General features: G+C 48.5%; 8 protein-coding genes across 10 annotated transcripts; 4 read left to right on the forward strand and 4 right to left on the reverse strand.

Moving 5' to 3' along the window:
* Positions 1 to 91: 91 nt before the first annotated feature.
* lin (protein lines homolog) lies at positions 92 to 4,235 on the forward strand. Its single transcript, XM_070284287.1, has 2 exons — positions 92 to 928; positions 986 to 4,235. The coding sequence occupies exon 2, from the start codon at positions 1,041 to 1,043 to the stop codon at positions 3,699 to 3,701; it is 2,661 nt and encodes an 886-aa protein (XP_070140388.1). The 5' UTR covers positions 92 to 928; positions 986 to 1,040; the 3' UTR covers positions 3,702 to 4,235.
* Positions 4,236 to 4,401: 166 nt separating this feature from the next.
* On the reverse strand, positions 4,402 to 14,785 carry LOC108082288 (uncharacterized). The gene is made up of 3 exons (XM_017177619.3): positions 14,771 to 14,785; positions 4,715 to 4,937; positions 4,402 to 4,658 (listed from the first exon to the last, which is right to left on the reverse strand). Exons 1-3 carry the CDS (start codon positions 14,783 to 14,785, stop codon positions 4,468 to 4,470), a joined length of 429 nt encoding a protein of 142 aa, XP_017033108.3. The 3' UTR covers positions 4,402 to 4,467.
* On the reverse strand, positions 5,110 to 6,268 carry LOC108082443 (uncharacterized). Of its 2 annotated transcripts, none has more exons than XM_017177814.3 (2): positions 5,687 to 6,268; positions 5,110 to 5,623 (listed from the first exon to the last, which is right to left on the reverse strand). In XM_017177814.3, exons 1-2 carry the CDS (start codon positions 6,266 to 6,268, stop codon positions 5,510 to 5,512), a joined length of 696 nt encoding a protein of 231 aa, XP_017033303.1. In that variant the 3' UTR covers positions 5,110 to 5,509. The 2 variants fall into 2 exon arrangements, with proteins under 2 accessions (XP_017033303.1, XP_017033302.1); XM_017177813.3 differs by having other exon boundaries at positions 5,110 to 5,626.
* Positions 6,556 to 8,934, reverse strand: Spt (Spitting Image). 2 transcript variants are annotated; one of them, XM_070283863.1, is made up of 8 exons: positions 8,676 to 8,934; positions 8,455 to 8,622; positions 8,078 to 8,398; positions 7,699 to 8,023; positions 7,301 to 7,635; positions 6,922 to 7,225; positions 6,754 to 6,855; positions 6,556 to 6,693 (listed from the first exon to the last, which is right to left on the reverse strand). In XM_070283863.1, the coding sequence occupies exons 1-8, from the start codon at positions 8,766 to 8,768 to the stop codon at positions 6,644 to 6,646; spliced, it is 1,698 nt and encodes a 565-aa protein (XP_070139964.1). In that variant the 5' UTR covers positions 8,769 to 8,934; the 3' UTR covers positions 6,556 to 6,643. The 2 variants fall into 2 exon arrangements, with proteins under 2 accessions (XP_070139964.1, XP_017033297.1); XM_017177808.2 differs by having other exon boundaries at positions 6,922 to 7,635; positions 8,676 to 8,932.
* LOC108082440 (stromal membrane-associated protein 1) lies at positions 8,971 to 11,633 on the forward strand. Its single transcript, XM_017177810.3, has 2 exons — positions 8,971 to 9,303; positions 9,521 to 11,633. Exons 1-2 carry the CDS (start codon positions 9,186 to 9,188, stop codon positions 10,963 to 10,965), a joined length of 1,563 nt encoding a protein of 520 aa, XP_017033299.1. The 5' UTR covers positions 8,971 to 9,185; the 3' UTR covers positions 10,966 to 11,633.
* Positions 14,732 to 15,941, forward strand: LOC108082441 (protein FAM8A1). The gene has a single exon (XM_017177811.3). The coding sequence runs from the start codon at positions 14,854 to 14,856 to the stop codon at positions 15,841 to 15,843; it is 990 nt and encodes a 329-aa protein (XP_017033300.1). The 5' UTR covers positions 14,732 to 14,853; the 3' UTR covers positions 15,844 to 15,941.
* Positions 15,942 to 15,989: 48 nt separating this feature from the next.
* On the reverse strand, positions 15,990 to 17,076 carry AIMP1 (aaRS-interacting multifunctional protein 1). The gene is made up of 2 exons (XM_017177812.3): positions 16,908 to 17,076; positions 15,990 to 16,853 (listed from the first exon to the last, which is right to left on the reverse strand). Exons 1-2 carry the CDS (start codon positions 17,040 to 17,042, stop codon positions 16,050 to 16,052), a joined length of 939 nt encoding a protein of 312 aa, XP_017033301.1. The 5' UTR covers positions 17,043 to 17,076; the 3' UTR covers positions 15,990 to 16,049.
* A 59-nt stretch (positions 17,077 to 17,135) lies between these two features.
* PAN2 (PAN2-PAN3 deadenylation complex catalytic subunit PAN2) lies at positions 17,136 to 22,072 on the forward strand. Its single transcript, XM_017177806.3, has 15 exons — positions 17,136 to 17,293; positions 17,394 to 17,584; positions 17,648 to 17,817; positions 17,880 to 19,026; positions 19,089 to 19,203; positions 19,268 to 19,389; positions 19,454 to 19,553; positions 19,624 to 19,686; positions 19,742 to 20,040; positions 20,103 to 20,299; positions 20,351 to 20,698; positions 20,766 to 20,970; positions 21,029 to 21,243; positions 21,308 to 21,639; positions 21,701 to 22,072. The coding sequence occupies exons 1-15, from the start codon at positions 17,239 to 17,241 to the stop codon at positions 21,865 to 21,867; spliced, it is 3,726 nt and encodes a 1,241-aa protein (XP_017033295.1). The 5' UTR covers positions 17,136 to 17,238; the 3' UTR covers positions 21,868 to 22,072.
* The last annotated feature ends 49 nt before the right edge of the window (positions 22,073 to 22,121 follow it).

A 22,121-nucleotide genomic window follows, 5' to 3' on the forward strand; every position in this document is an offset into this window, starting at 1 on the left:
ACTTGCTGTAACAGACAGATGAAACGCATTAAAAACTGTTTTCATTCTTAAAAATTCTTTTCAGTTCAAAAAAATACCTGAAAATATAGTTTTGGAAACAAATGAATAGTCGGCGCGCAATTTTTGAATCGGTATGGTAGCACTTCAGATATTTATTTTATCGGTTTACCGGACACAAGAAAATCAGCTCTTAAAAAATATCCTTTTACTAACAGCCATTTTGGGAATCAAGCGAAATGGTGCTACACAAATAAACATCCTTTTGTTTAAAAAGCCATTGCTCCAATGAGAATTTTGAAGCAGAGCGCCAAGACCCAACTGATATGGCAGCTCTGTGTGCTTAGGGTTGTCGCGTGGCATGAAATCAATTTCATTAAAAACATTAATCGATTCAAGTTGCACCAGAAATTAATCGATATATCGACACGACGGGTCAGGGTTGCCAGGCCGCTCGAATTCGCTAAAAAATTAAGTGCGCGTCGCCATCTTAATTAGAAAAAGGCAGTTGTTTTTTCCAACAAACTATAATAAAAGCATAATAAAAGCAGCTCGCAATCAACAATCAGAGGCCCCCGAATCCTCTAGTGCAGATTGTCAATCAAAACGCGCTGCGAGCGCCAAAGAAAAGCTGCTGCGCGAGTGGAGAAACTAATACAAACATTGACATGTCGCTGGGCAGTGCAACAAGCAACAAGTGTGTGAAAACCGAATTGTGATCGTTTAAAATGTCTGCAGCAGCAGTTAATGCGCCTGGGGGCTGGTAGAGTGCCAGCATCCGCCCAACAACTCAACAGCCAAGCGGCAGAGTCGGAGAAGCGCCTCCGCAAGAAGCCAGGAATCCAGTCTGCACACGTAACCTTGTGTGCGCGTAGCACGGAAGCTGTTGCTGCTGCTTTTGGCTTGGGCATTCGTTCGCTTCGTTTTGTTGGTATGTGGCTGCTTGCCGCCGCCTAGATCGCTGCTCACACGGATTTTGCGCTTGCAGCTGGGTGGGGAAGTGGTCACGAGCTATTCCAAGGACGTCGGGTACGTCACCGAGCATGGACACCACATCCGGAGCTGGATCTGGAGCCGGAACGGGCCCTAGCAGCGGAGCGTCTGGTGGCAGCGGCAATGTTGACGTCTGTCCCTGCTCCACGGTGGCTACCTCGGCCGGCACGCACAACGAACAGCCGCAGACAAAGCGCCAGAAGATCGAGAAACAGATCAAGGTGGGCTCTAAGGCATTGCCTCCGCCCCCGCCAGACATTCTGGACGGGCGGCGGGAGGCGGCCCTAGACGCCAATAGCAACAGCCACCTCTGTTCGTCGCTGTCCTCCTCCTCCACCCACTCGCTGTCAACGCCCAGCAGCACCAACAACTCGCCGACCACCACACCGTGCAGCTCGCGGGCTGCCTCCTACGCCCAGCTTCTGGGCGTGTCCGGTCTGGTGCACAATATCTTGCCACAAAACGGGGAGGTCACGCACACGCACACCGACCCGGAGTCCGCCAAGGATGAGGTGGACAGAGCCGCCAAATTGCCAGATCTGCTGACCATCAGCAGCACCTCCAGCCCCACAACCAGCAATAGCCACATGAACAGCAGTCGGAGCAGCTGTCTCTCGGCAACGACGGCGACCGTTGACGATATGCTGGAGTTCGAGCAGTCGCTGACGCGGCAGTGCCTGTGCGGGGTGTCTGAGCGAACGCTGCGCAAGCCTTTCCAGTCGCACTACTCACAGGACACCAACGGTCAGAAGCGGATTGCCTACCTCCGCGAGTGGCCCACCAACAAGCTCCTGCAGTTCCTCTCCAACCTGCAGCTGCTGTTCGACATCTACCTGAAGCAGAACGCCAAGGGCTTCATCTGCACGCGGATAATGGACGTCTGCGACGCACTGATCCGCAACGACCACAAGCTCATCGACGAGATCATCGTGCTGGCCGGCTACGACAACTCGTACGTGCAATTCCTGGCGGGACGAGTGCTCGCCGCATTCCTGGTGATTGCCAAGCAGGAGCTGAACGACGAGTGGCTCCAGAAGATCGTCGACCAGCTGTTCAATTTCGAGCAGCTCGATCAGGCGGCCGTGCAGAAGATCCACTTCAGTCTGGACATCATTAAGCGCATCGTTGAGTGGAAGGACATGGAAATCCATCCACTGGACGATGACTGGATGGCGGCAGCGAGCACTGCGACAGCTGCCTCGTCCGTTGTTCCCCTGCCGACGGATGCATCCGTCAGCTATATGCACTTTCCCGTGCAGGAGCAGCCGCTGGCCACTAACTATTTCGCTCTGCAATTCCGAGAGGATGCCGAGGGCGAGCATGAGACGGAGCGGGAGTCGCCGGATAGCCGGGACAGGCACCGGCGACACTTTGGCGACGAGATGAACGTTTCCTACGAATCGCACCCAACTGCACAGTCCACATCCATGCCGAACGGCTGCCATGTGGTCACGCTCACCGACTCGGAGAGCTTCGACACGACGCATTTGAAGTGCATAACCATCCAGAAGCTGGAGCACAAATGGCCGACGCTGGTGAAGAACATGTCAGAGCTGATGGCGCCGGCGCACCAGGATGCGGCCGAGCACTGTGTGCTCAACTTCTTGCAGCTATGGGAGAACATCATTTCGGTGAAGGCCAACCTGTCCATCGACGAGACGAGACCCTACTACGCACAGCTGGACAAGTTCGAGCTGCTGCTTAGCCACAGTCTCTCCTGCACCGTGTACAAGCAGATGCTGTGCCTTTTTAACGAGGCCCTGTGCTATGGATCCACGCTGGCGCTGCAGGACATGCTGCCTGAGGAGACCTGCAAGCTGGCTCACCAGATTGTCTGCCACGTGCGAGGTTTCCGCATCCTCGAGTCGCTGCCGCGCCGCCAGCCCGACAACATGGTCAGCCTGATTGGATATAATGGCAGGCCGCTGGTATATGCCAACGGCACAATCACCCTGTGCCAAGCGGCGCAGGCTGTGGACAGAGGCGATGGAGAGGGTGGAGGTGGAGCGCCACTGGACCTCATCGAAATGGACAAGACGCTGCTGCAGAAGATGGTGCTGCTGGTGCTCAAATCGATAGCGGTGACAGTGAAGGAGATACGCAGCGATTCGTCCGACTCGTCCATTGACTCCAGCGACTACGATGCCTTCCAGGACATGATGCTTATCGAACGCTCGATACGGGATGTGCTGAGCAAGCTGGAGACGTTCATCAAACAGACGCTGGAGTTCCATCCGGAGTGCCACTTTAGCAAGATCCTGATCCACCTCTTTGACGACCAGGATGACCATCTGATCGAGGCCATGGTCTGCACGCTGGACGTCACGTCGGGCATCTCGTTCCGCAACAACGCCTTCCCCGAGCTGGTGGCCATGCTGAATCCGGTGTACACCTTCCTGGAGTTCCTCAAGATGACGTCGAACAGCTCGGACCTGCTGCTGGACCTGCTGGTGAGCAACGAGACCTGCTTCCTGCTCTACCTGCTGCGCCTGCTCAAGTACATTCGCATGAACTGGACGATGTTTGTGCACAGCTGCCACAGTTTCGGCATGGGAAGCGCCATGCTGGACGAGGCGATGGGCGTGCTCATACGGCTACGCCTGCAGATATCCCGCCTGGTGTCGCGCCAGCTTTACCCCTACGACATATCGCCGGTGCTGCGCCTGCTGGAGAGCTGCGAGAGCCTCTACGAGGGCAACGAGCTCAGTTGAATCCCGGCCAGAATTTCCTTCCAATCACAATTCCACAACCACATGCAATTAAAATACGTAATTTATTTTAATATTTAATGGAAACTAGGAGAAACTAGCGCAAAATTCGATGAAGACGGTGGAATGATCCTTGTAGAATACGTCGTGACTCCAACTCTCTGCCTCTCTCCCTCCCTCACCCTCGAGATCCCATTTAAGTTTATGCACCCCCTTCATTTGCTTCGCAGGCCACAGCCCTTCGATCCCTCGATCCTTCGACCCTTCAGATACATATGCAACTGTATGTAATTGTCATCGTAATGAGCATCACAAGATCGTAGTTAGTTCGTAGTTAATGGTTACATCATAGGTACTGAATTCCAAACTAAACACTACGCTAGCCTAAGATTGTTTGTAGTCTTGCCCTAAGTAGAATAATGTACAATAGGATGGGCCCGCTCTCCCTGGAGTATTCTTTTGTACGTTTCTTTTATAAAAACCTGGAACCTTGAATATATAACTGATTAATTAACTGATTAAAAGAGAACGCATTAAGAAGAACCATAGAGTGTTTGTGCTATTTAAAATTATTGTGTTGGTAGTATACTTAGTCTCTTTGCAGTTTCGATGGGCTCTGGACTTCACTTAAGAATTAAGATTAAGAATCGGAATATACTTTTCCGATGGTTTTCGATGCGCTAAACTCATATCCGGACTCGGATAACTTCCTCCATTTTTTCGTTTTGCGATTTTTTCACATTTTGTCGACCTTCAAAGCTCTCGGTTTCTAGTGGCGATTGATCATGCGGACGCGACGCTTTGGATCAGCAATAGTTCCACTGGCACTGGCATCCGTGAGGCTTATCACTGAGCCGCGTCTGCTCAGCTCGGGAGGTGGAGCAGTATACGGGCTAGAGACGTGAACGGTCTGATAATTAATGCTGATCGGCACCGAGGAGCGGCGATTCATACGTGGCTCTAAAGAAGAAATCACATAGTTTGTGGCTTGGCCAAAATGGGTTTTCGTTTTTTACCAAATCGCACGTCTCCTGGACTTGGCCTAAGGGGAAGCTGCTGATGGTGGTGGTTGTGGTACTGTTGCTGCTGGTAGTGGTTGCTCGGTCTGCTGGCCAAGGGAGAGGCGACGGCGATCCTGTGATGGTGGTAGTCCTCGTTCAAGTTAGTGTACTTGTAGCGATCCACAGACAAGGACCGCCCCTCGCCCAGTATATGCCTCCGCCGGAAGATCGGCGACTCCTCGGTGGGGACTTTGGCATGCACAGAGGTGGGAGGGAGGAAGATATGGAGATCAGTGGTCAGATTGCCCATTCAAACGGTAGAAATGAAACGCAAGCTAACACGGCTACGTAAGTTTTGATCACAGGAAAGCACATAGTAATTGATTTATTTTACGCTTACATTACACACATACAGGACAGATTAATAGTCAATATCGAGTATATACAACCTGACATTCAGTACAGTTTCACGGAGAGGTGAAGGGGCGGGGGGAGGTAAACAGTGTGGGCCATTAAAAAAAAGACACACATATAGTAAGTATAATAGTAAACCCGAAAAAAGTGCGGTAGTAGGATAGATACATAGTATATATAGAGATTAAAAGGTACATAATACATAGTACAAGTCTTCAGAAACACTAGCTCTTGTTCGAGAGTGGACAGTGTGTGTGCTTTACAGAAAGTTTGGCTATAACCCATCATCATCATCATCATCATCATCAGTATACAGTAAATAGATACATTTAGATATTTCTAGGATAACAATTCATAACTTGATCCCTCGGTAACACATTGTGTCAAGTCAGCGACTTAAAATTTTGGCAAAGTTTTTGGTGAAATACCTTTGGATGACCGGCGATCTTGCTTGTGGACTTGGGCATAGGATTGCAGCGAGCAGCGGCGTAGTCGTTTGTCCCCTTTGTTCTGCTGCCGGAGAAGCAATAGTTAAGAATCTTAAAAAAGGGACAAGCTAAAGCCAAGTCTTACCGATTTGTAGTGCTGATTGATATCGGAGGCGGCCTTAAGGAGCAGATAGATAAAGACCAGGGCAAACAGATAGATGATCGGCTCTGCCGTGTTGCTCTTCTTGGCCGCAACCTCCTTCTTTCTGTCCGGCGACTTGGCTAATCGGGGCTGCTTACTGACCACCAACCCGTTGCCAGGTCTACTCTTGGTTCGCTTGTTGGCCTTGCCTTGGGGTCTTTTGGAAATTAAGTTTACCAAGGCGGGTTTCTGCTCGGATTCCCTATCAAATATGTCCATTTGCTGGCAGGATGATGCGGCGGAGGCTTCCAACTCATCATCTGTAGTTTCATCGGTTTGGGGAGTATGGGAGGCCGGAAGGTCGAAGGCAGCCACGCCCGGCCTGATGTAGTACCTGTAGTTGCGCTGCACTCCGGCTGCCATGAGATACACAGTGCAGAGAACGACCAGGATGCCTAGGGGAACCACATGGTGATTGTTGTTGCTCGCCTTGTCTCTTGGATATTGCTTTTTGGGAGTTGACAACGAGGACGGTTGCTCGTTTTCGTCAACCAAAGTGAACTTATCCCCGGTGGCCGCTTTCATTGCTGTTTACAAGCCTTGGCCGTGTGTATCTGTTGACGGCCAACGAGTCCTGTTAGTGTTTTTGTTGCGAAAAATCGATGGCGATTAATTCCACAGCTTCACATATTCCGCCAAATCTCAAGGATTTACTTCCAGTGTACTTGATACTAAGTATTTTTTATTGACCTTATTTCTATACTTTTACAACAGTCGAAACTGTTGCGGACAGAGAACACTTTCAACCACCATTAAACCAAGCATACATGTCGGTATGTATGTCACTATTACGTATATGTGTGCCTGACCTATGGCATTTCATCAGGGATGAACGTTAATTTTGAATACTTGTCCTGTGCATCTTAATAATACATAAAGATTAATACTAACTAGAGGGTTTCAGCATTCAAAGTAACCATTGGACATTCCCGTAAGTTGATCTAGTATATCTGTAAAATATATTAAATATATTGACTGTTTAAAAATATGTAGTTAGTATGCTTATAAACCTGTGATTTCCAGATCTGCCGATTGGTTGCAGATCGTGTTGTAGAGCCTTCTGCTCTCGGCTATATTTTGACGTTTGAACATGACAGTCCGCAGGCTTTCCCCTATAAAAAAAACATATATAAAACGTTGAGCTTATACTATTCATTATTTATTAGATGAGGACTTACTTTTCAGTAAACCAGGCTTAGTTTTCAGGGCCTCCGTTGTCTGTTTGCTGTCCTGGTTTCTAATCACTCGACTTCTACGCCCAGTGTCGTAGAGAATGCTGTTGCTTCGACCCGTGGTCAGGCCAGTAAAGTTGTCTAAATTATCATTTGTCTCGTGTCCATCTGTCACATCCTCCACCATGTGCTTTCCCATTTGGTGCGTAGGTTCATTTTCATCTCGCTTTCCCACTCCGAGGCAGCCGTGCAGCTTGCGCAAGATCGAGCGCAGGATCTTGAAACGTTTGATAATTCGCTGCGGTTCCACCTGGGATGCGCACATGAGAATGGCCTTGCACTCCCGCAATATGCGGACGAACTGTTGCAGGTACTCCTCACCCACCTGGTTCTTCGTTTCCGTAAGCACCTTTCGGTTGGTGTCCAGGTGAAAGTGTTCGAACAGCAGCATAGACATTTCGGCCAGGTCCTGCAATCGCTCCTTATCGCACACCTTTTCGTTTGATGCTATCCCTGCGGATAGAAGCTCCAGATAGCAGCCAAGCAGGGCGCGGCTATCGATGATCTCTTGAAGGGCAGCCTTAAATTTGGTCACCTCCTCGTTGAAGTGCTGCTCCAGAATGTCAGAGTGCAAGTCAGAGCCGTTGGCCTGTAGGGACGGTATCAGGCTGGTGTCCAGCGACTCAAAGGAAGCCAGGCAGCTGCGCATCATGGTTTTCACTGGTGAGATAACAAGATTTAATCAAAGGATAAACTGAAGATGCTTCTAATTCTCCTACACACTTTTCAGATTCGGAGCAAAGGCAATGGCAAATATGCCGATCTGGGTGGCCCGATCGATGTTGACATCAAAGTCAGCAATTAACTCATCGGCCGCTGCATCATCTTCGGAGCTGTTGCTCAGCACGGTTCGTATTTTGTCCACCGAGAACTTCTCAAAGTCCAGGAAGCAGGTGAAAACCAGCCGCAGCAGGGCATCGTTGATAAAGTCCTCCAATTGGTACAGTGCCTGCTCCAAATTCATGGCCTTAAGCTTTAGATTGGAGTGATAGGAGGCAGAGCCTGGCAGCTTGCACTCGCCTTGAAAAGCGTTGCACTCGCGAATTACCTGAAATGACATCTCGATAATAATTATAAGCGTGGCTTGTAATAATATTCATACCTTTTGGCAAAGCGCACTAAGAGCTCTTTTGTCCTGTGACAGAGCCACATTCGCAAAGCCCAGAGATTGGCCCAAGATCAGATCAATATAGACGCGCATCTCGTTGCTGAGGGACAGGACCTCCTCTGGAGAAGGAAAACAGTTTAAGGCATCTGTGTTTTCCTCATTTTGGGAAGTAAAGACGGCCAAGGTGTCCAGAACAGAGTCCACCAATTTAAGGAAGGAGCGCTCTGGGATCCCTGCATCTGAGCCTGGGCTGTAAAGATGCATAAGGCGCTTGAGGCACCACCTAATGCGATCCAGAAAGTACTGATGGCTGGCCTGGTTCAATAAAGGATACTTTAATAGTTTACTTTAGGAGGATTTGAAATTGCTACCATAACTGAGGCGCCGCATCCCAGCTTCATGGTGCTCTCCACCTGGCGAATACAGATCATGATCTGGCTCAGGCATAGGCATACCATTTCTGCGGACTCTGACTGCTTGTGCGAGCACAAGGAGCTGTGGACCAACGTGGAAAATTCCAATAGCGCGGCACACAAGTCCTGCAAATGCAACAAGTGAGTTTCCTGCAACCAAATTCGGGTTTTCTACGCACATTTAACCAGTTTAGTCCTGTGGGACTTGTTGCTCCGGTTCCTCTATTTAGTATATTCAAGCAGGACTCCAATTGTTTTCTTAAAACATCCATATTTGCTGGATAATAGACGGTTAATTTCAACCTGTAGCACAATGGTAAACAATCTTTTTGAAAGTTGGCATCTGTTCTGTGTGAATGCCATCAAATAGGGATCTATTTTGTGTGAATGACAAAAGGTTGGAATCTGTTCCGTGTGAATGGCAGGATTTGTTTCCTTTTTCATAGGGTTGCCCAAAACATATCGATATATCGATAGATGCATTCGTTTTTGGCAACTCTAGTTTTTCGGCAAAGAAACTCGTAGTTTCCATTATAAAAATTGTCATTTCGGTGGTATTTGAACATCCATGTGAAGTAGAGATAAGCCAAAACACTCCCGTCGTCCACGCCACGTCGCATATCGCGTCCCGAAGCAGCGCTCAGATATACATTTTATACAGGCCAAGCGGAGTGCGAAACAAGTGCAAAATGAGCTCCTCCAATGCAAGCCAGCGCACGAAGCTCATCCAGGAGAAGTGCCAGACTCTGCTGACCCAGATGCTCCGCGATGAAGACAACAAATATTGCGTGGACTGCGACGCCAAGGGTGGGTAAATCCTCAACGGCGGGGCAGCGCCATTGATAAAAGATTCGCCAGTTGCTGACGCACAATCGTACGCATATGTACACTGTGTGTGTGTGCCTCTGCCATTGGCTTGCGAAGATGCACGGAGGTGGGGGCGGTGCCGCGGCGAGATAAACACTCGATCGACTCGGCAGTAGTATCTTGTGATCACGAAACTATGGTTTTCTTCTTTCCGCAGGTCCCCGCTGGGCGTCCTGGAACCTGGGTATGTTCCTCTGCATCCGTTGCGCTGGTATCCACCGCAACCTGGGCGTGCACATATCGCGCGTTAAGTCGGTCAACCTGGACACCTGGACCCCGGAGCAGGTGATCTCGTTGCAGCAGATGGGCAACTCGCGGGCCCGTGCCGTTTACGAGGCGCAGCTGCCTGACGGTTTCCGCCGGCCGCAGACGGACACGGCGCTAGAGAACTTCATCCGGGCCAAGTATGAGCACAAGAAGTACCTCGCTCGCGAGTGGGTGCCGCCCTCGCCGCCTAAGGTGGACTGGGCCAAGGAGATCGATGAGGAACTAGAGCGGCAGAAGCGCAAAAAGAAGACTGCCCAGGCCAGCTTGGGTCTCAGCGGGGTGTCGAGTGGCGCCGACAAGCGTCTCGCTAGCACCTCGACCTCATCGGCCTCCAAGAACGCCCCCCTTCCCGCCCCACTGCCCAAGCCGAAGCCCAACCAAGTCGGCGGCTGTAGCCCGAAGACCACGCAGCGCGTCCAGCTAAACAACCAAACTAATAACAGCGCGGGCGAAAGCGACCTCTTGGGCCTGTCGTCGCCCACCAAGCCAATGGGCATTGGCAGTGGTGGGGCATCAAGCAGTGCCAGCCAAGACTTGCAAAACGAAAGTTTCACCAGCTTTCTCAGTGCCGAAACGATTGGCGGACAGCCGGATAAGCTGAACGGCAGCAACGGTGACGGCGGTGGTGGCATGCTGGCTGCGAAGCCAAACTCACTGGCCCAGGAGGAGCAGGACTTCTTCAACCAGGGATCGCTTGGCGCCACCGGCAGCGAAAAGGACCAGTCCGGTAAGCTCTCCAAGGACAGCATCCTTGCGCTCTACGGCAACGCGCCAGCTGCGCATAATCCTCAGATGAACTTTGGCGGCTTCACGGGCATGGCGCCCGGCGGATACATGCATCAGCAACAGCAGCAGCAGATTCCACACCAGTTTATGACGCCGCCAAACTCGGTCAGTATGTACAACTCGCCGGTGATGGCCGCGCCGAATGCCTTCAGCAATGCGACCATTAGCAGTGCCACTGCCATGAGCCTTGGAGGTGTTAACTTCGGCGGCGGGCAGTTTCCCACCTCCGGGGGCAGTCCATTTGCCGCCGCTGGCCAAGGCTCTGCGACGAACCTGATGCAGACGAACCAAAGCATCCTAAGCGGGATGCCGCTTTTTGGAACTGTTCCACAACAGCAGCAGCAGCAGCATCAGCAACAACAGCCACATCACCCGCAGCTTGGCGGCCTGTCCATGAACTTAATGCAACCCCTGCCCAGTGGTCTGAACATGGGCCAGCCGCAGGGATCGGGGGGATTTGCAGCCACTGCCGGTCCTGCCGCTTCCTCAGTACCATCAAATCTGAATCAGCAATTTGGAAACCTAAATATCGGAAATGTCTGGCAATAAATACGGCGTGTATTTATGTAGTTGTATTCCTTTAATTAATTTTAAGACACGACGAGTGCTTGTCCCTCGGTGTTGCAATGATCTGTACAACTTGCCAGCTTCTGTCTGTAGTTAGTTGTCCTGCGCAAGGACTCCCGAGAGGGCGAAACTATACGTATAATTATAGGAGAATTAACTGTCATGCAAGCCACTGTATTAAATGTGAAGGATGAGTTGGTCATGACCACCGAGGATCGGGTCGCGTCTGCTCGTTCAAATCTATTCCAATTCCAATTATTATCCTAATGCATACATACATGTGTAACACACGAACCTCTAATTACAATTGAACTACGAACTTAACGCACTTCCCAATCAAAATGTACATGTTATTTTCGAACATATTAGCTAGGATTTGATACACACACAAGCATGCATACAACCAATCGTCCACCAGGTGTGAATGTGAAGTAGAGATTTGGCAAAATGTACTTTTTAAACGGATCGGATATGTGTACATGTGTCCCCTAAGGAACTAGGAGTATTCGCGCCAGTTTGTCAATGTAAATCTTTAATATCATGGCTGGGAAGTCGACGGATTTATTGTATTCGATTCTTAAGTTGCTATGTCTAAGGAATAAATCAAACAACTTCGAACTGTGTAATAATAAAATATTCCGACAATTGTATGTTGAGTGTTTTAATTTGAAGCCTAGGAGAAAATATGGGATGAACAAGGCAGCAAGCAACTGAAAACTGTTATAAAAAGTCCAAGTTTCGAAACATTTAGGAGCAAGCGAAAGTAACGGCTGTTTTCCCAAAATGCAACTCTGGGCAGGCAGCGCAGAGAGGGATAGCAAGTGTCCAGAAAAGAAGAGAGCAGACAACACAGAGTTGTATTTTGGGAAAGAAGCCAGGTTTGAGTCTCCGCTGACTTTCGCTTGCTCCCATAAGGTTCGAAACTTGGACTTTTTATACCAGTTTTCAGTTGCTTGCTGCTGGTTTCTGTTCGCCTGTTACCCGAATTTAAGAAGCAGGCAAATTGCATGGAAATTTTCGAAAATTTCGACGGCTGCTGTAGGGAGGTTGTTGTAATGGGGTTGTTGTTGCAATCAAATGGCTGTGCCGGCGGTAAAAGGGTATAATAAATGCATAAAATAAAATATAAATGTTTATACCAGTTATATAGTTTATACCAATTATAAATTAAATAAATAAATAAATATTTGAATTAAATATTTTTTTATTTTCTTAAATATTATAATTTTCAGTTAACGGGGGAAATAAATAATAATTTAAGTCGCAAATAAAGCTAGAGGAATTAAAAATAATTTCAGCAGCCCATCCAAATTTTCGACAATTTCTATGCAATTTGGCCGTTTCTCAAATTGGGGTACCAGGCGAACAGAAACCAGCAGCAAGCAACTGAAAACTGTTATAAAAAGTCCAAGTTTCGAACCATTTAGGAGCAAGCGAAAGTAACGGCTGTTTTCCCAAAATGCAACTCTGGGCAGGTAGCGCAGAGAGGGATAGCAAGTGTCCAGAAAAGAAGAGAGCAGACAACACAGAGTTGTATTTTGGGAAAGAAGCCAGGTTTGAGTCTCCGCTGACTTTCACTTGCTCACATAAGGTTCGAAACTTGGACCTTTTATAACAGTTTATACCAGTTTTCAGTTGCTTGCTGCTGGTTTCTGTTCGCCTGTTACCCGAATTTAAGAAGCAGGCAAATTGCATGGAAATTTTCGAAAATTTCGACGGCTGCTGTAGGGAGGTTGTTGTAATGGGGTTGTTGTTGCAATCAAATGGCTGTGCCGGCGGTAAAAGGGTATAAATGCATAAAATAAAATATAAATGTTTATACCAGTTATATAGATTATACCAATTATAAATTAAATAAATAAATAAATATTTGAATTAAATATTTTTTTATTTTCTTAAATATTATAATTTTCAGTTAACGGGGGAAATAAATAATAATTTAAGTCGCAAATAAAGCTAGAGGAATTAAAAATAATTTCAGCAGCCCATCCAAATTTTCGACAATTTCTATGCAATTTGGCCGTTTCTCAAATTGGGGTACCAGGCGAACAGAAACCAGCAGCAAGCAACTGAAAACTGTTATAAAAAGTCCAAGTTTCGAACCATTTAGGAGCAAGCGAAAGTAACGGCTGTTTTCCCAAAATGCAACTCTGGGCAGGTAGCGCAGAGAGGGATAGCAAGTGTCCAGAAAAGAAGAGAGCAGACAACACAGAGTTGTATTTTGGGAAAGAAGCCAGGTTTGAGTCTCCGCTGACTTTCGCTTGCTCTCATAAGGTTCGAAACTTGGACTTTTTATAACAGTTTATACCAGTTTTCAGTTGCTTGCTGCTGGTTTCTGTTCGCCTGTTACCCGAATTTAAGAAGCAGGCAAATTGCATGGAAATTTTCGAAAATTTCGACGGCTGCTGTAGGGAGGTTGTTGTAATGGGGTTGTTGTTGCAATCAAATGGCTGTGCCGGCGGTAAAAGGGTATAAATGCATAAAATAAAATTTAAATGTTTATACCAGTTATATAGTTTATACCAATTATAAATTAAATAAATAAATAAATATTTGAATTAAATATTTTTTTATTTTCTTAAATATTATAATTTTCAGTTAACGGGGGAAATAAATAATAATTTAAGTCGCAAATAAAGCTAGAGGAATTAAAAATAATTTCAGCAGCCCATCCAAATTTTCGACAATTTCTATGCAATTTGGCCGTTTCTCAAATTGGGGTACCAGGCGAACAGAAACCAGCAGCAAGCAACTGAAAACTGTTATAAAAAGTCCAAGTTTCGAACCATTTAGGAGCAAGCGAAAGTAACGGCTGTTTTCCCAAAATGCAACTCTGGGCAGGCAGCGCAGAGAGGGATAGCAAGTGTCCAGAAAAGAAGAGAGCAGACAACACAGAGTTATATTTTGGGAAAGAAGCCAGGTTTGAGTCTCCGCTGACTTTCACTTGCTCACATAAGGTTCGAAACTTGGACCTTTTATAACAGTTTATACCAGTTTTCAGTTGCTTGCTGCCTGTTACCCCAATTTGGGAAACGGGCAATTTGCATGGAAATGTTCGGAAATTTGGATGGTCTTACATATTTTTGCAAAAATGGTGCGATTTATTTTGTGAAAAAAACTCATTTTCAAATGTTCATAACTCAGTCAAAAATGCATGAAATTCAATTCGAATAATTTCAATTATTTAACCAGAATGGCTCGATTCTTAGTGATCCAATTGCAATTTAAATATATATTCATAATTTAATATGATAATTTCTGTGAAAATCAAAACTTAAAATATGTATAACTTTGCCAAAAGTGTATTAATTTTAATTCGGATAGCTGTTCTGAGCTAGTTATTAAAAGGTTAATAAATCTGCATACTAAATTTGATATATTTTTGAATTCAAAATTTTTAAGATTTTTGACAATTTTAACGATGTAACTAACCCCTTACAAAATTTTGAAAAATTCATGAATTTTTTTTTCTTCCCGAATTGTCAGATAGACTCGCCTGCCGAAGCTGATCAAGAATATATATGATTTATAGGGTCGGAAATGACTCCTTCACTGATTATTTGCAAACTTCTAATTAAAATTGGCATACAAAAATATTTATTTTCATTAAAGTTAAGTTCAAAAAAATGATACATATATTATAAATATTTATTCAACTTTGCTTTTCAATTAAATTGTTTATAATTTAAACGTTACCAATGATGTACAATTTAGTGCAGTGTCATAAGGCTATTACGGACTAAACATTCACTGCGAAACGCCGAACGCCCCGCCGCCTACCATACACGTCAACTTTGGTCATCTGAAAAAATAAATACAACAAATTCATAATAAAAACATTCCATTCAACACACTTGGACTTGACACAAGATGAGCGACACAACGCCGGATTTGCAACAGGAGCTAGCCACATCCACCAAGGAGGCGTACTTCGCCAGCCTCGCGGAGTGGGCCAAACAGGCGTCGATTGCGCAGAACGCAATGTCCATGTTTCCCTACTACCTGCTGGCCAATTACCCTCAGCTATTCCAGGGACAGACAGCTAGTCAGCCGCTCAGCCCAGTGACCTTGGGCCAACCCACGGCAACGACGCCTCCTTCCGCAGGATCGCCCGTTCCCAATACTGCGAATCCTCCACCGCCAGGACCGCCGCAGGCCTTCAACCGCTTCCGAGTGCTCGACGAGGCGCAGCAATTGGAGACCATACAGCGAGTGGGCGGCTACGAGTACGTGCTAGCGCCATTCTGGAAACGCGCAGCGGCGGAAGCCATCGATGTTTTCATCCTGTTCATCGTGAAGATCATCATTACTTTCGGCGTGGTGAACCTGTTTGACCTGGAGTTTGACAAGGAGGTGATGCGGCGAACGCTTGAAGAGGAAGACCTGTTTATGAACTTCTTCGACATATCGTTCGACTTCATCTCATCTATGTCCACCGACCTACTGCTCATCGAGCTCCTGACCAAGTTCACGGTCTGTTGCTATGAGGCGGTGTGCACCGCCTGTTGCAACGGGGCCACGCCCGGCAAGTCTCTGATGAAGATCCGCATCCACTATGTGGAGGCTGTGATGCCGCTGCAGGCACCTAACCTGCCGCAGTTTATGGTTGTGGTGCAGCTGCAACGGGAGCCGATGCGCGCCCTTATTTATCCGGCACAGACGCCCAGCCTAATGCGGGCATTTGCCCGTGCTCTGGCCAAGAACCTGGTGATGGCGCTGCTCTTCCCCATCTGCGCCGTGATGTTCTTCTTCAAGAATAACCGCACCGCCTACGACATTATGACAAAGACGATAGTGGTGGAATCCAATTCGAATGCCGTGTTCCGCACCCAAGTGCCGGCACAGCAGCGAAACCGCTGAGGTGATGAAACAGCCAAATTGTATAGGAATTTATAAATTTGTAGTACTCTTTCCTAAATATATATATGCATAATATATGTGTTATTGTTAAAGCTAAATTTAATGTCGTTATGTACTGCTGTCCTGTGAAATAAAACTAAATCTCATAGAAGCTCTGGGTAACGTAACGCCTTGCAGGCAGTGATGGTTTTCGTTTATTGGCTCGCTCACTTTACATTCACGTTCTTGAGGGTTTGGGCAACCACGTTGCCCTTGCCGGGAACATGGAGAGCGGCACCCTTGTAGCAGGCAACCAGCTCTCCGTTCGTCTTCAGATCCGGAGCGCACGTCTCGAAGATCTTCTTTTTGGGATTAAGCTGGGCGTCCGGCTGGCGCGGGTATCCCTCGCAGTGCACCAGATCGCCAGGAACTGCGCCGGGAGGAGGGCTGAGCACCTCCACCTTGTCCGGCGTCGAGGCGCACATCACCATCGCCTCCGAGGTGACGCCGCGCATCTTGGCCGGTTTCAAGTTGCACATGACCACCACCAGGCGATTTTGCATCTCCTCCAGGGGCACAAACTTCACCAGGCCCGAGACCACGGTGCGTGGAGCAGGCTCTCCGCAGTCGATCTTCTCCAGATACAAGCTATCGGCATCGGGATGGCGGCCTACCTCCACGATCTTGCCCACGCGCAAATCCAGCCGGCCAACGTCTACCGGGGCCTCTGGAGCGGCGGCTGGCTTCTCGGCGGCCGGTTTCTTTTCCTTTACCTTCTTCTCCTTGGGCTCTTTGACCGGCTTCTCAGCAGCGACCGCAGGTGCAACTGCCGGCTTAGCCGGAGGAGCTTCTGGGGCGGCACTGGTGCAGAGTCCCCGGGATCCGGGGACCGGAATCTGCTTCTTGCCATTCCTCAGCTCGAGCTGCACCAGTTGCGCCAAGGCGGCCTCCACCTCCCTGGCCAGTTGAGCGTTCTCCTGGATGAGCTCTTGCTTCTGCCGCGCCACCAGCTGCTTCTGGATGGCATTGATCTGTGGGCCAGAAGATGATGACTTAAAGCTCGTCGTGGGACGAAGAATACTTGCCTCGGACTCGATCGAGTTGATCAGCGCCTCTGCGCGCTTATTGTTGTCCGCAATCTTCTGCAGGTCAGCCATTGTTTTAAAGTTTTTTCGCGAAAATTGCAATATTCTGATCGGAAACTTGCCTATTGCCAGCATGCCTCCGCAGTGTGACCGCCTCGCCCAACCAAAAATACCAAAAATATATAAAAGGGAATCGATGCATCGACCAATCGATGTAATCGACTGTTTCCCAGCTCTATGCAAAGCAAAAAACAACACTCTGGCAAATTTGGCAGTAAAACGACGAAAATATATACAATAAATACGGAGAGAGTGCAGTTCCGTGCCGCAAATGGATTACGTTTATTGCGGCACCGATCCGATTGGCGCCTCGGAGGACATTCTAAGTATGTCAGGGGCTCCGCTATATCGGATAGCGCCCGCACACACACACACACTCACAGCTGTGCTTTCTCCTTTGTTTTGTGTTTACGTTTCTGCAAATAGGTGTTTACGAGGCGGGATCGGCGCGCGGAAACGGACACTTCTCGCCCAGCTTTAATGGTTTTAATATCGGGACCACCGACCCGGACTATGTAGAGCTGGTTCCCGTCCTGGCCGATGGCGGGGAGCAGTTCGGCGTCTCCAGCGTGGCATTCGACGACTATGAAGAGTTGCTGTGGATGGGAAACCAGGGAGTGAGTGCGCCAAGTCTCTGTTAGTCTTTACTAATTCCTGAATTCCTAATATACCTTCCGCAGGGCCATGTCACCTCCTACTACACGAGCTCCATGCAGAAGTACACCTCGTTCCAGGTGCACGCCAGCGACATTGTCCGTCAGATCACCACCCTGGATTCGGGAGTGCTGGTGCTCACCCAGACCTCGCTGCGTCACCAAATCCGCCGGGGTCTGCCCAAGTTCACGCATAAGTAAGCCTCGATTCTGCGCTTGGATTGCTTTAATTTTAAAGCGGGATCTTATATCTTGACAGATCCAACAACATGAGGGAAATGGTGTGCATGCTGCAGCTGTCACCACATCGCCTGGTCATGGCTGGGCTCCAGGAGGACCTCATTGACTTCGATATGCGCTCGCTTAAGGAAACCCGGCTAGAGCATCTGGGCGCCGCCGGCTGCACTGTGCTGCGCAAGAACTCTCGCTTTTTATTCGCCGGCGACCAGTTTGGAACGGTGACGCTGCGCGACCTGAACAGCCTGAGTGTCCAGCACACCATCAAGACGCACACCAATGTCCTCTCCGATTTCAGTGTCCAGGGCAACCTGCTTATCTCGTGCGGCTACAGCGGGCGGCAGAACAACCTGGCCGTTGACCGATTCCTTATGGTCTACGACCTGCGAATGCTGCGCCTGATCTCCCCCATTCAGATGTTGATCGATCCGCAGATGCTGAAGTTCCTGCCCTCGCTCACATCGCGCCTGGCCGTAGTCTCCAGCTATGGCCAGATCCAGTTGGTGGACACGGTGGAGCTGAGCGAGCCGCGCGTCTCCATGTATCAGATCAACACGAATGGCAGCCAGTGCCTCAGCTTCGACATCAGCTCCTCCTCCCAGGCAATGGCCTTTGGCGACCAATCCGGACACATCAACATGATTGCGGCAGTGCAGACGCCACAGCCGCAGTTCAATCCCTTCTCGCGTAATACGGAGTTTGCGGACGTGGTGCCGCAGCTACCAATGGTCTCCATAACGGACACAAACTTCCCGCTGTCGTCGGTCATGCTGCCGCACTTGACGACGGGCACACAATGGTTCTCCGACTGGCCAGAGGAGCTGCTGCACTACAGCTATCACAGGCCCAAGACTATAGATCCCGAGGTGCTCAACAATATGAAAATGCAAGGTCCCATTGGCTACTCTCCGAATCCACGCAATGCACGCCGCAATCAGATTCCATACATCATTGAGCAGGGCGGGGCGAACATGACGAATGGCAATGGAGCGGCAGCTGTGGCCAAGACGGAGAACGGCGTCAAGATCATTCCAAGGCGGTATCGCAAGGTGGAGCTGAAGTACACAAAGCTGGGCACCCAAGACTTTGATTTTGAGCAGCATAACCAGACGTGCTTTGCCGGGCTGGAGGCCACCTTGCCCAATTCCTATTGCAATGCCATGCTGCAGGTGGGATTTTTAAGTTCTTATTTCGAGTTAATCCAAATAATGCGAGTTTCTGCTCCCTTTAGATCCTTTATTTCACGGAGCCCCTGCGGGTCAAGCTAATGGAGCACTCGTGCAGCAAGGAGTTTTGCCTGTCCTGCGAGCTGGGCTTCTTGTTCCACATGCTGGACAAGAGTAGCGGTGGGTTAATGCAGCTGTTAACTTGGATGTTGTAAAGTTTAGCTGTTGCTTTCGTCTTTTGCAGCTTCCTCGCCCTGCCAGGCAAGCAATTTCCTGCGCTCCTTTCGCACAGTTCCAGAGGCCTCAGCCTTGGGCCTGATACTGACGGATCGCTCCTCTAATGTCAACCTAATAACACTTATTCAGGCAAGTTGAGCGATAGATTGGCTTTATTAACATTTAATATATATATATATATGCACATTCTCAGAACTGGAACCGATTCATTCTGCATCAAATGCATTACGAAATCTTCGATTCCAGCAAGAACTCCTCTGCGTCAAGCGGATCTGTGCAAACAACCACAGCTGGTAACCATCTTAACTCACATTTTTTATCAGAAACTTGCACTAACCTATGCATTGTTTTTCCCTTCTTCAGCTGAGAACCCAAGCCCAGCCTCCGAAACAAGTGGTTCCTCAGACTTGTACGAGTCCATTGGTGGTAAGTAATGGTCTCTCCTCTCCCTGGTCACTTTAACTCTTCCCTGTCTTAACAGATGATAATTCAAAAGAGGAAGGGGATCGAGAACGCAGTAAGATAAACGCCGAAACGGAAATCAGTAAGATCTTTGGGACCAAGCAGATATGTGTCAATCGCTGCATTAAATGCCAGGCGGAGAAATCAAAGGAGAACATCCTGCTGGCCTGTAACCTGTCGTATCCCACCAATGTCAAGGATAGCGAGCAGTATTTCCACTTTGGCACCATTCTAAAGCGCTCCCTCAGCTCGGAGAAGAGCATTCAGGCCTTTTGCGAGAACTGCAAGAAGTTCTCCCCCACAAACCAGAGCGTGAAGGTGAGTCACTACCTACTCCTCTTCTTTTATGTGTTTTAAGCTTAAGTTTAACTCCAATCTAGGTCACATCTCTGCCGCAAACTCTGGCCATTAACTGTGGCCTTAACAACGACAAAGACATTAGCTTCCTGAAGCGCCAGCTCAATCGGTGCAACGAGAAGCCCTCAGCCGAGGCAGCCACCTCCTTGAGCACCAGCAAACCCTGCCGCTATGGTGCCAACTGTTCGCGTAGCGACTGCCACTTTATGCATCCCGATAGGTTAGTAAGATCTCCTCTGTAAATTCTCTTGTATCCCAACTGTCCTTGCAGAAAGTCACCATTGCACACCAGCAACCAAGCGGCAGGCAACGCCAGCAGTTCACCCAATGGAAGGCAAAAGTCCTGGTTTCCCCTAACCTTCACCATGGACATCAACGAGCAGGGTGAGCTGCAGGTACAAACTCAAACGGAAAAATCCGAGCAGCAGGAGGATGAGCCAGCCAAGACCGGCGACAATGAACGCATGTATGCACTGCACGCTGTGGTCTGCCAGGTGGATGATGGTACTCAAAAGAACCTGGTTTCCCTGATCAATGTCCACCGGCAATATCACACCATGAAGCTGGCCGAATCTCCCGAGGATCCCCAGCATCAATGGTATATTTTCAACGATTTCAGGTGGGTTCTTTCTACATAATTGAGTTTATTTTTGATGTTCAAACTACTATTTATCAATTTTGATTAGCATTTCTCCGGTGTCGCCGCAAGAGTCGGTTTGGTTTACTTTAGATTGGAAGATGCCCTGCGTGCTGTTCTACAAGAGCGTCGAGGATGATTCGGAGACTGCCAGCACTTCCAGCTCCACTGTCACAGACAGTGACGAGGCGGCCATTCCCTCGGAGAGCAGCTGCGGCGATTCGCCCACGAACCTCACTAATCCCTTCCTAGAGGTGGGTTTCCATTGCCTTTCCCCTGTAGAGATTTTTAATCATGTTTTCTTGTTGCCAGGACATGGCGGGTCCCCTGCCTGGTGGCAACCTAAGCACGGACGCCACTTTAAAGCCTCTGCAAGCCAACGAGATGCCGCAGTCCGGTGACCTGGTGGCCATGGATGCCGAGTTCGTTACCTTGAATCCCGAGGAGAACGAGATCCGTCCGGATGGCAAGACGGCAACCATAAAGCCCTGTCACATGAGCGTGGCACGCATCTCCTGTATTCGAGGGTACGCTTCCATCTCCACTTTGCAATAAAATTCTGTGTGTGTGCTGACACAAATGTACTTGCAGACAAGGCTCGGATGAGGGTGTACCGTTCATGGACGACTACATCTCCACGCAGGAGAAGGTGGTGGACTATCTGACACAGTTCTCGGGCATCAAGCCCGGCGACTTGGACGCCAACTTCAGCAAGAAACGATTGACGGCCCTGAAGTACTCGTACCAGAAGCTTAAGTATCTGGTGGATGTGGGTGTTATATTTGTGGGACATGGTCTTAAAAACGACTTTAGGGTCATCAACATCTATGTGCCGTCGGAGCAGATAATCGACACGGTGCACCTATTCCACTTGCCGCATCATCGAATGGTGTCGCTGAGATTCCTGGCCTGGCATTTTCTGGGTTTGTTCTACTATTGCATCGCTTGAATTTCTAATTAAATGAAATCTTTGCCTAAATACAGGTTCCAAGATCCAGTCCGAGACACACGACTCTATTGAGGATGCACGCACCACCCTGCAGCTCTACAAACACTATTTGCAGCTGCAGGCGGACAAGAAGTTCACCAATGCTTTAAAGAACCTGTACGAGCGGGGCAAGCAGTTGCAGTGGAAGGTGCCGGAGGACTAGCTCCGATCTGCTCCTCCGAAGCCAATTGTCAGTACAAACGCTACACCGACCCGCAACCGAGACCGACTATTCTTTTTATTTAATGTTAATGTTTCAATGTGTTTATCTTTTTCTATTCAAATCCTGGTCTTTGTCTATCTTTATAAAAAAAAAGAAAAAACTAAAAACAAAGGAAATCATAAAATTATGTCTTATCAAGAGTGTAGATTTTGTGTTTTATTGAGAGGGTTAAACGGCCTGCTGTTTTGGTGTCT

Source organism: Drosophila kikkawai, chromosome 2R (genome assembly GCF_030179895.1).
Source record: "Drosophila kikkawai strain 14028-0561.14 chromosome 2R, DkikHiC1v2, whole genome shotgun sequence".
NCBI classification, from domain to species: domain Eukaryota; kingdom Metazoa; phylum Arthropoda; class Insecta; order Diptera; family Drosophilidae; genus Drosophila; species Drosophila kikkawai.